The sequence below is a fragment of the Etheostoma cragini genome, chromosome 5 (genome assembly GCF_013103735.1).
Source record: "Etheostoma cragini isolate CJK2018 chromosome 5, CSU_Ecrag_1.0, whole genome shotgun sequence".
NCBI lineage: Eukaryota > Metazoa > Chordata > Actinopteri > Perciformes > Percidae > Etheostoma > Etheostoma cragini.
Window position 1 is genome coordinate 7,436,408 of NC_048411.1, and position 12,453 is coordinate 7,448,860.

Below are 12,453 nucleotides of genomic sequence, written 5' to 3' on the forward strand. Positions count from 1 at the left end.
TTGTTAATAGTTATATGAGACTGCTGGTTATACTACAACAGTTATTTATCGAAAATAGCCCAAAACATAATTCTTGTGAATTTATTTGGCATAAATCATTTAATGATTATTATAAAAATGATGATTCAGGTGTCTTAAAGGGCTAGACACATAGATGGACCCCTGCTGGCAATACTACAACAGTTATTTATCAAAAATACCCATATTATTTTCAAAAACAGGCATATGCGTAATTTTATCTGAGAATTGTTATTGCTTAAACCTCTAAAACTGTAATTATTCCACCGTGAATTATTGACATACTTACCTCACTATAACTGCTAAAAAAATAAACGTTTTGCACACGTTTTCAGTATATTTATCTCAAGAATGTTATGTCACATACATAAATATCTGACAAAATACCAGAGGGAAGGTTGTTGTAGTACAACAAAGTGTAAAAAAAATATATACATATATATCGATCCTGTTCTGCAGAAAACATAAAAACTTGACAATGGACATTTAGAAAGGTAAAAATGTGAAACGTAAAATTGTATGCAAACTGCATCAAAAAAATTGGTGGAACTAAGTTAAATATTAATATCACACATTCATTCACAATGACAACATCCACAATGTTAATTTTCACAATTATCTTTCATATTAATAAAGGAAAAAGTTAAATCACAAAGAATCAAAATAAAATTGTATAGCTATTGTAAACTTTTTATGGTTGTGTTTATTGTTCCCTTATATGCAGTTTGTGTATACCATCATGGTAGTAGTTTACATTTTGGATCACAAACTCACCTACATCCTCTTTTGCTATGGCTGTTACACAACACACAATCCCAAGGGGTATTTTTGTTTGGTATTTTTGCAGCTGTCATTCCAAGGCAGTGCGTGTGAAACCATCTTGTGCAAGTTCCACACTGAATCTACACCAAAAAAGAAAGAAAATTTAAACAATAGAAAACCGGGGATGTATACAATTAGACATTACTTGATTACTTCAATGTTATCTCTGGAATTTTACAACAGATTATCACAGTATTACCCATTATTATTTTTTAATCAAATAAGCATTAAATCTCACCCAAACATCATCTCCAGCAGGTTTGGGCCGGTCCTTATTTCCTCAGAATGCACAGAAGTCATCCTTTGAAACTGATAAATAATAATGATAATAATAATATTAACAATAATAATAATAATAATAATAGTAATAATAATACAAGGACATAAAGAATATTAACTTTGTAGTAAGTGTCCAACATATTAAATATTCAGAAAAATACCTGATGCTCTGAGAATTTCTTCTGCCATGAGTCTTCTTTGATTTTTTAGACCCTCTTTTGATTGGTCAACATGAAAACACTGTGGCATCTTTGGAAAGTCCATCACTGTCATCTTGGCCATCTGAACGGACGTCAAAAGATCACATGCATTGTGTATGATTTTACATAATGAAACAAAGTGTCGGATCTATCATAAAGACAGCATGTTGTACAGTATCACCTGCATGACAAAGACCCCACAACTGGTGGCATCTTCTTGAAAGGTGTGGGTTATCTTGCCAGGCTTCCACTTGATGTTAACCCAGTCCTTCTTTCCTTCCGGCGCATCTTGAAATACTGTCTACAGGATGAAGCAAAATTCTATTTTTGTTAACCTTTGCATCTAGTCTATTGTATTACCAAATGTGTGCGTGTGTTACCTATTTCCGTTAATATATTTAATATTACCCAAATCTGTGGCCAGCCTTTCCGGAGTCCTCAACTTCATTTGTCCCTTCCAGAAGATCAACCACAAAAATGTGGCTTGAGAGGGCATGAAGATACTGTTCGAAATAGTAACATATCATTAAACCGTGCAATCTTCAAGAAACATATGTCTGCAACAACAGGAAAGATAACATAATCAGCTTAATTGAGTTAAAAGATCAAAGCCACAATAGACAAATTACTTTTGTCAATTTATTTTTTAAACATTTGACTTAAAACTTTAAGGATAATTACAACTTTCATAATCTTGGTTATTAAATAATGGAAAAAAGAAAATGTCAAAAGAGGATAATCAGGGACCACAAATATTATTGTATGATCACAGTGGTTTGTTTGAATAATACGGGGAATGATTTCATGAAGACACAGATGAAGATATTAACAAAATAAAATTACAATCTTAAAAACAATCATAAGGTACTACTAGCATACTACAGGGTTAACAACGTTTGGGTAAATTTGGAAATATGTCACTATCTTAATCTGGCACTTTCTGAAATTTTAATAAAATGTTTAAAGTACTTCACCTTTCATTTAAAAATATTAACGTACCTATGTGTATTTACTTGATAAGGTTAATGGCATACAAATTAAGGCAGACAACCCTTTGAATGCACAAACCATGAGCATACAGTAAATTCTTTGAAGGCACATAGCACTACATACATTAGTGTACTCACCACAAACTTCCATTGCATATTTTTTATATTAACGAATCCAATGGCTCCATCATAGTCATTAAATGTGACCTGACAAAAAAAAATAGTCATAACATTGGGACTGTATATATTATTATTATATATATATATTATATAACCAGCAGTCCCATATATATGTGTCTAGCCCCTTTAGAGACCTGAATCATCATTTCTATAATAACTATTGAATGATTTTGGCAAAAGAAATTCACAAAAATTACAAATATGGGTATTTGAGAAATAACTGCTGTAGTATAACCAGCAGGGCTCCATCTATGTGTCTAGCCATTTCAGAGACCTGAATCATCATTTCCATTATAATTATTAAACGATATTTGCAAAAGAACTTCACCAAAATTATGTTTTTGTTTATTTTTTATATATAACTGTTGTAGTACAACTACTATTAGGCAAGTACTAATGATCTAGATAAGTATGGAGGCACTACCTTATTTAATAAGTAAATTAATTAATATTTTTGTGGTATCTCTTGTCGGTGATTTAATTTGTAGACGGTCCCTAGCGCTCGTCTCACTGCCGACTCTCCACCGGCTGCTCGTCCGCATCAATGTTATTTCTCCTGATTGAAGGACAGTTCGTTTGGATGAAAATGACTTTGTAGCTCGTTGTTAACGTTACTACGAAAGGAATGATAAGTCGTTTGTGATTTAAAAACATTCCGCTATAGAGTTATTGATCCCGGAAGTTTGAATCTGTGAATGTCATTCTAAGCTTGACTAGCTTGACTGTGCAGGGCGCTTTACTTACTACTCATGGCACCCATGCAGTGTCGGACATTATCTCCTTAATTTGAACCTTTAAGACTCGTTTAACGCCCACACTTCATTTGCAGCATTTCAGAAAATACAGGGAAACACTTTTCAATTCATGATATGCCTCAAATTGCATTGGAGATTTTATGAATGCTTGCAGTTCTAGTGAGGATTGCGCAATCTGAATTTATGTAGTTGTATAATTCAAGGAAAACTGAAATTAAATAAATCAATTAATTAACTATTGTATATAACGAAATAATGAATAGCTCCAACATACAGTATATCCTGTTGTGTTGAGCTTGGCTGTTGATAACACATGGGTAAGTCGTGTGTTGTTGTCCGCAAATACAGTGCAAGATGAGCTGATAAGGTAATATATGAATTGCTCCGCTGAACAGACCACTTCAAAGCCAGAAATTCAAGTTTTCCTGAATGAAGATGGCAGTTTTTTTCTGCTTTGGTCAATGTGCAAGATGCATAGGCTATTACATCAAGCTTACCCTCCTGCACTTGACACAACACTGCACCTAGGCCTTGTTGTGAAGCGTCTGTGTGTAAAATGAAGTATTTGTTAAAGTCTGGAAATCTAAGTATCTGCAGCTCAACCAGACAGTCAGTCAATCTTTCTAGATGTGATGATGTTTGTTTGCTAGCTCTGGGGAGTCATTCCCCGGAGTCCTTATGTTCTTTTATCCCAAGAATGTTCCCTTGGATCAGAGAGGCTCCAAAATCAGGGTAGCATCTGTCGCCTTGGTCCCGCTCCATGTTCTGTGATACCATGTTCTACTGCTACACTGCAGTGCCCTGCTATATCCTGCTGTGCCTTGTAATGCCGCACAGCGTCCTGCTATGCCACGAACTACTACAAAGAACTGCTACAGACTACACATTTTTGTCTATTTTTGTTATTGCCACTCTTCATTCCAACCCCAACCGGCCCGTCAGACACCGCCTACCAAGAGCCTGGGTCTGACCGAGGTTTCTGCCTAAAAGGAAGTTTTTCCTCGCCACTGTCGCACTGTTGCTTGCTCTGGAGGAGACTACTAGAACTGTTGGGTCCTTGTAAATTCTGGAGTGTGGTCTATCTGTATAGTGTCTTGAGATAACTCTTGTTATGAACTGATACTATAAATAAAATTGAATTGAATGTTTGTCAGTCCATGTGATTGGCTTGTGTTAAAGTGTCCCTTTGTACTTTCATACTTCATGCTTGAACACTCCACACCGCACTTACTTGGTTTTAACTTTATTGCCACTGTCCCCACATTCTCAATGTGGTCCTCAAAGGGATCGCACGAGACACTGCATCGGTGACGACACTATGGGAAACGCCTCTAGCGTGACAAGGCTGAATGCGAATGACAACGCCAGATAAGCCTTACCCACCAGCGTGGAAATCACCCGACACTGGCCGGTCGGCAGCGCCAGCTTGCGAAAAGATGACGTCAGCTGAGGAGAGAGGTAACTCGCCAGAGCGTCCTCAACCCATGAGGCATCGTCCCGTGGCCGCGGCCCCTGATCCCCACCACATTACCATACTTCAGCAGCTGGGGAGTAAAAAGCCTAGCGGAGAAAGGCTTGTCCCAAGACTTACACAACTCATTGTGTAAGTCCGGATAAAAGGGCACGGATCGACGCGGGGGTGCATAGTGGCTCCAAAGGAAGCGATCATCCAGTCTGCCACCAGTGTCAAGCTCCCTGACAGCTTAAGGCCAATCCAGACTGAGTTTAGCCACAGCTCGCGTCACCACGTCCAACAGCTCATCATAATCCGGCGCGGCGCTCTTTCAATGACACCAGCCCGACACCCAGAAGTCCTCTCCCTCTTCCACGAGGCTAAGCACATCAAGCTCCTCAGAGCCAGAGTGCAACCGCTTTGTCAGTCTGCGTCCCCAAACAGAAGACGCCGAGAAGCCGGCCCTCGAACGGGGACTAGGGGAGTCGGAATCGGCAGACAAAGGATGAGATGGGGCATCAGCCGCCCGGAACCCTCCAGCAGATCTTGCTGCGATCCCCAGCCACCGCAGGGCCCGAGCCAAGGGGAGAGCGTATCTGGCTGTCCGCGGAAAAGAGGGCCATGCGGGACCTCTGCACCCGCATGGGCAGGGCTTCGCAATGGTCACAAACAGCCCCCTGGAGAGCTGCCGTGGCATGCGGCAGGCCCAGACAAGCAACACACAGCTCATGAGAGTCTCCTACCGTGATGAAACGCGGGCAGGGAGACACACATCTCCGGAACTGGTTCAATCGCTCGGACATACTGCAACTTCCAGGTGAGTAGGATACGGGTCTCAGTCAACACAACATCAACCAACGTGCCTGCTGAATAGAAAAGAGCTAATGAGCTATGTGTCGGCGTGCCTACATACCCCTACGGTTACGCAGTCACATGCTACCGTTCTCACCAAGACCAATAGGATTGGAATAGTTGTCATTTGCATTCAGCCCTGTCACGCTAGAGGCGTTTCCCATAGTGTCGTCACCGACGCAGTTTGAGTTCCCCTCAAAGGGGAACCAGGTTGTCATCTAAGTATGGAATACTGATTTCATCTCTTAGCCCCTCCAAACCTTCTTCCATGCAGCACTAAAAGGCAGCTGGAGAGCTCATCAGGCCGAACGGGATTCTGATCTATCCATAGAGACCCGATGGTGTCAGAAAAGAGGTTACAGGTCTGCTCCCCTTTGCCTTGACGCCCTGATGGTAAGGCTTCCCTTGATCTAAAAGAGAGAACCTCGAGTGTACTCCTAGGTCATCCATTATTTCTTGCACCCTGGAGATAGACTGGCCGTTGGGAAGAGTCTTTTTGTTCACTTTACGGAAATCGATACAAAGCTGCATGCTCCCATCCTTTTTTTTGACACACAAGACTGGTGAGTTAGCCTCCTCCACCCAACCCTGAGCAATGATGTCATTTAAGCAGTCCTTCATTTCCTGGTAAAGAGTACCAAGCACTGAGAAAGTGGTGATGCCCCGGGTTGCTTTGCTGCGTTGCCTTGCGACGGAAGCTCCACAAAGACGCTGTGATCAAATGCTCTGGTGGCTTCCAGTGCCTGGACCATAAAAATGAGTCTATGCCTCACCGTCAATCTTCCCCACCGTGTAGGCAATTTCCTTCTCATCGTCTAGGTTACCCTGGGACCGGCGCTGAATGTTTTCTCCCCAATTTGATCCTCCAAACAATCCAATTTTATTTATAGTATCAATTCATAACAAGAGTTTAACTTTACAGATAGAGTAGGTCTAGACCACACTCCATAATTTACAAGGACCCAACAGTGATAGTAGTTCTCTCCAGAGCAAGCAACAGTGCGACAGTGGCAAGGAAAAACTCCCTTTAAGGAAGAAACCTCGGACAACTCCTCGTCCGCTTTTCCCTTCTACCACAATGATTATCCGTTACTTCATCACTTGGGGCATATGGTTTTTAATGCTGTTATACACTGCTTTCCCGGAGCCAGGGTTGCAGACATTCTGGCGAATCTTGTGGACCTGATACCCTCACTACGGGTCACTATCAAGCGTATTGTGGTCCATTGAGGAATTAACTGCTTCCATGAAAGTGAGTTTTCAAAATGGGATTTTAACCTTCTCCTCAATGCTTTGAAGAACATTTAAAGTGTGTTTTTTCTGATCAACTTCCACCACTTGTCATCTCCTCAGCCTCGACACTTGGCTTCAGTCTGCCTGCAGGCTCCATCACGTTTTATTGACAATTTTAAGTTGTTGTAGGGAAACTCATTCTCTTTTCAGCAGAGGTGGAATTCATCCCAACAAACGCGGAAGCCAAAAACTGTGTGGGAATATGAAGCACGTGCTTTAGACATTTGACTGTTTACATCTTGCGCACACGTCCACAAGCCTCAGTCACACCCTCCTACCTCTAGAGTAGACACATATGTTTCCTATGAGAGCGTTCCCTGCAGGACCCTTCTGGCACTTCGGAGTCTTTTCTCCACCACTGTCTCCACCACTGGCTCCCCTCCTTGCCTCAACTGCCATTGCCGCAGATCGTGGCTCATGAAGGACCTATTCCCTCATCCTCGTCAGTGTCCTCTTTTTTACACTACTGCCCTTCCCAGCCACCAAAATCTCACTGTTTATATAGGTTGGTCAATTCATACCCAACAGCTTCAGCCCGTCCCATTCGGATGCAGGTTGATCCATTCCATAACATTAATATCTAGAAATCTCTTAACAAATGGAACTTAGTTAACAGTTCACTCTGCTCCCACTGACCAGAAAACCGGTCGGGGTTATTCACACATTTATTTATAATAACCCGAACAACCAAAAGAAACATTCCTATAAAGAAAGACAACCCTCTTCTTGGTTCTGCCCGGTGATGTTTTCCATGATCCCCATATTCCTAATAAATAGGAAATGCTTAGGCCAGCCCCTCCAAAAATAATTGTCCTGCATGGTTTGTTCCTGAACAAAGGAACAATCAATTGTAAGTATCACCACAGGAAAACCATTCAACCATGTTTAAATTTGCAGCCTATGTGTCAATCTCCAGTAAACTATATTCTATATTGTACAACTTAACCAATACCCTAGCATTGTGTATTATCGGACCAATAGCATTAGAAACCACAACAATTTCTTGTTAGCTGGATAATAATTTGTCATAATAGACCATTTAGCTACGTTACTGACCTACCTGGGGCAGAATTGTAGCTCTGCTCGGGTCCTGCAGGTTCTACAGAGAGAAAACAATCATTTACACAGCTCCATTGAGTAAGGCCTCACTAAGCCTACAAGATTACCATGGCTTGGTTAGCATTTGTTTTAGCATTTAGTTAACATTAAATGGTAACTTCACAGCTTTAATAGCTAGCTAGTAACTTAACACAATGAAACAACAAAGTCTAGTAACCATGCTTGCAACCAGGGGCGAAGCCAGACATTGAAAACATTTGGTGCTGTTATGGGGGAGGCAGGAATGAGGACCCAATTGCAGAGACGAGGAGGCAGGTGGGAGCTGGTAAACAAGGGGTTTATTTAACACAGTTCCATACAAAAATGAAAAAACAATCCACAAGGAAAACAAGAGCCCGATGTCCGGGGAAAAATCCAGGAGTCCTAAAAATACAAAAACAACAAAGGACCAGGGGAAAAAAGGCCAGGTAACAAACAAGACGAAACAACAGGGAAAACTCACAGGGAATGCCGGTAACAGGAACAACTGTAGCACAAGGAACAACACGTAGACGAACCAGAATGATCTGACAAGAGACAAAGGAAACACTGGGGCTAAATACAAAAGGTAATGAGGTAATGAGGATCAGCTGACACGTCAGCTGAATCACATTAGGGCGGGGCAGGACAATCAGACAAACAAAGTAAAGCTAGACTAGACAAGACCAGACAAGACAGGAAGCTGACCTCCAAAATAAAGCAGAAAGCAGAACAGACAGACACAGGGAAACATGAGACAGAACCTACGACACCAGACCGGGGAGAAAACTGGGACAAAAACACAAGGAAGGCCAATCGGGAAAATAACCCCAAACAAAACCCCGAACCACAACAGGTGCTCAACCCAAATCTAGGCGGGGCATTTTATCATTTTATAATAAAATGCCTAAAACGATGTACATCAATTGGAAGTAAAAACATGTAAATTTGCCAAGGAAAAGAATCATCCTGTGGAGCCGACATCCTGATTTGTATCTAATTGTTCTCCAACTCTCTTCATCATTCTGAAACCAGAAAACAACTAATGTTAAAAAACCTAAACAACAAGCCTTGACATCATGTGTGTAGATTCGAGTAAAATCCAGACTTTGCTTATCTCGTGCGAATGGGCCGCACTCTTGCCACCTGAAAATCGGCGAAAAAATGGTCTGATGGGACAATTTTTAAGTTACATAATGTAGGAAGGGGTAGGATATTTTCCGTAAACAGTATATTAATCTTAACCTATTTTTAGTAGAGATCAGAAAATGAATGGCAATGTTTTGTTTTTACTCCAATGATTTGCTGGTCCAGTCAAAGAGACGGAGGGGAAATAACCAGAAATGGGAACTCAAGTTTGAGACTCGGACTTGAGTTGCACTAAAGGTTGAGGTTTTGTCTTCAGACTCGACTCAAGATGCGGGACTTATGAAAAATCTTCATTTTTAGGAAACGTCTGATAAGCTGAAAGTTATTCCCCTCCCTAGATTACCTAATACCTACCTACAAATAACACATTATACGGAACATATCTGCAAAAAAAAAGTTGGACACACCGCCAGGTGCTGTGCCATCTTTGGCTTTAAAAACTTTATACAACAAGGCCCAAACATAAAAAGTGCTCAGTGTCAATATTTTTGACCTGTAGCTCAGAAGCTTGTGAGCATCCCTGGAAATGAAGTTACTTTAAAACCCCTTAAAGATTCAGGGCTTTTGAGAAAACATTCGGGGCTGGATTCCCAGAAGCCATCCCCTCGCTCCAGCCCTGCTTGCAGACAATATGTGTGATCAATACTTACACTTTATTAATCTTGGAGGAATCCACTGTTTGGACTGGTTTGTGTATTCCCCCAAATCTCTAACGTTAGCGGCACTGAAACGTCAGGGCAGGCAGACAGGCACTGAGCTGCCACTCAAAAATAGTCAAACTCATTAGCAAATGGAGATGCACTCTAGAATACCTTTAGTTTTAAACTAAACAACATGAATTTCTTATTCAAGTGCTTTCAACAAACATTTACAACAATTTTGTACTTCAGTACAGCATTGTAAGGTGCTTTGGAGGATTTTCATTTTCTCCTACTTGCCTTTTACTTATCTATTTGTATAGTTATAGTTACTTTGCATATTCTGATTAATTATACAAAATATTATGAATAATCTACAGTATGATAGTGGATAAAGAGGAGACTTTATTGATCTGGCAGTGAAATTCCAATGCTAGCTACCAAGTCAAACTTCCGGTGTTATTTTGGTGAAAGAAACTCAAAAGTAATGCAAAAGTAGTGTAACGCATTAAAATTCAGAGACAGTATTGTAATATGACTTACTACTCTCAAATGACAGTAACTAGTAATCTATAATATATTACATTTTGGAAGTAACTTGCCCAACACTGCTCCCAATGCATCACCGTTCTGCATGTCATCTTCTGAAGTTGTCAACAGTACACACTACAGACACTAGGTGGAACTCCCTCTTTCTTTCAGTGCAAGAATTGCTAAGAATCATCCAAGATAGGGAGAGCATCAGAGCAGTTTGCATTGCCAAATGGCATTTTGTATGATTTTCTATTGCTTTGTGACAGGTATCAGCCCTGCAGAACTTGTCTTTTTGACTGAATGTGCTGCTCCCATGAGCCCATGAGCCAAGGCACTGAACATGATGCAGACAGAGGTGAATGTCCATATGGGATGGTTGGTGCCCACTATTATCCTCCTAACTGTGAAGCCTGCCTCCTAACCTCCTCCAAGTTCTGCCACTGATCTTTGCCCTTCAAGAAGGAAGACAGCACCGGTTTGGACCAATGCTTTCTGACCATCCTGGCATTCTGGCATCCTGTACAGGCAATGAGGACTTGCTGAAACTGGCTCTTTAAATTGCAAGATGGAAAGCCTGGCAAAGTGCAGCTCTTAACAGTAGAATCAAAAATGGGTTGTTACAGTTTTATGTAAAGGTCTGGGCGCCTCTGAGAAGTTTTAGGATTTCAGTTTATCATCTGCTGGGCTTTAGAAGCAGCAGCGTGACATTTCACACCTTATGTAATGACATTTCAGTTCCAAAATAACATTTAAAGAATAAACGTTAACAATGTAATGTGTATCACAACATCAACAGACAGGTAAAAAAAGCGTAGGTGTCCCAATGGAGTAAACACATCATCAATATTTTGTGAAGCCCCCTTTTCCCAAAATAGCAGCCTGTCAATTTTTCCACTAACCACACCTTTGACCCTGATGTCTGACTGCAAGTATTTTAAACCATTAGAAATCCTTACAAAATATCTCCAGGTTAGTCAGGTTTGATGGCTGACAAATGTGGGTTATTGGTGGTGCACAAAATGCATAAAACTATAAAGTTACTGAGGAGGAAAAGGGCCATGGCCTAGTCACCCTAATGGTCATATCTGGTTATTGAGATGCTTGCAATAGTTTTACTTTCTGCCCTTTATTTGGTTTAATGGACAGGTATGAACTACATCAAGACACAATTGGAGCAGCAGGAACCAGTACAGTCTAACCAGTCAGAGCTGCAGGAGGAGGAGGAGGAAGAGGACTACTTTGACATCATGAAAGACATCGTCCAAGTAACCTCTAAGCAGCTGAATGTACACCTGGCCAGCACAGATACCACCATGGACGTTCTCAAATCAGTGCCTGCTGTGTACAGATTGTTGCTTAAGGTAAATACGCCCTTGCTTGCCTCTGCAGTCTGTGAGAGACTCTTCAGCTCAGCAGGACATATTTTCACCCCCAAAAGAGGTAGGCTCGGTTCAGAGAACTTTAAAAACCAACTCCTTCTGAAGCTCAACAAAAAATACTGGTGATGTGAAGTTTTTAAAAAGTGCTCCAAATGTTCACAGGTTGCTTTGTTTGTTTTTGAGACTTGATAGAGACTAGAAAGTGAGTTTAAATTCTGATTATGTTAATTTTAGGAAAGTTTTATACTTAATGGAAACTTGACCTTGAGTTGTGTGAAGACTGAAATATATGCATTATAAACAGAGGACTAAGCAGAGAATACAGGTTCCTGATGACATGTTCCTATCAAATTAAAACTTGCACAGAATCAAAAATGTTTACAGCCTTAAACATATGGGAATTAACCATGTTAAATAAATCTTTTAAAGATGTACTGTATAACTAGTCTGTTGGTTTTGCTAATTATATTTAACTCTGCAGATCACCCTGATAGATAACCAGAATTGTAAGTCAGAATGTAAACTTGGCCACAGACTGTATGCACAATTACATTAACCTAAAACTAACATAATTAAAATGCCACAGCCCATACTGTTTTTTAATTAAACATTGACATTAAGAGAATAAATCTTTATGCAAGTACTTTTTTTAAAATTCTTAAAGTACATTTTAAAGCAGATACTTTTTACTTTTACTTATAGGTGTTGTGGGGGGTGTGCGGTGAGGACCCAAACGCAGAGAGAAGGAGGCGGCAGAAGCAAGTCAACAAAAAGTCTTTATTACAGTCCACAAAAACACAGGGGAGGGCAAAGTCCAAGACACCGGAAATCCAAA

General features: G+C 40.6%; 1 protein-coding gene across 1 annotated transcript in view; it reads left to right on the forward strand.

Moving 5' to 3' along the window:
* Positions 1-11,387: 11,387 nt before the first annotated feature.
* ankrd34bb (ankyrin repeat domain 34Bb) overlaps positions 11,388-12,453 on the forward strand; it is a 4,911-nt gene continuing 3,845 nt past the window's right edge. Inside the window, exon 1 of the mRNA XM_034872215.1 lies at positions 11,388-11,679. Within this exon, the coding sequence (XP_034728106.1) occupies positions 11,388-11,679 (292 nt within the window). The remainder of the gene's footprint in view (positions 11,680-12,453) is intronic.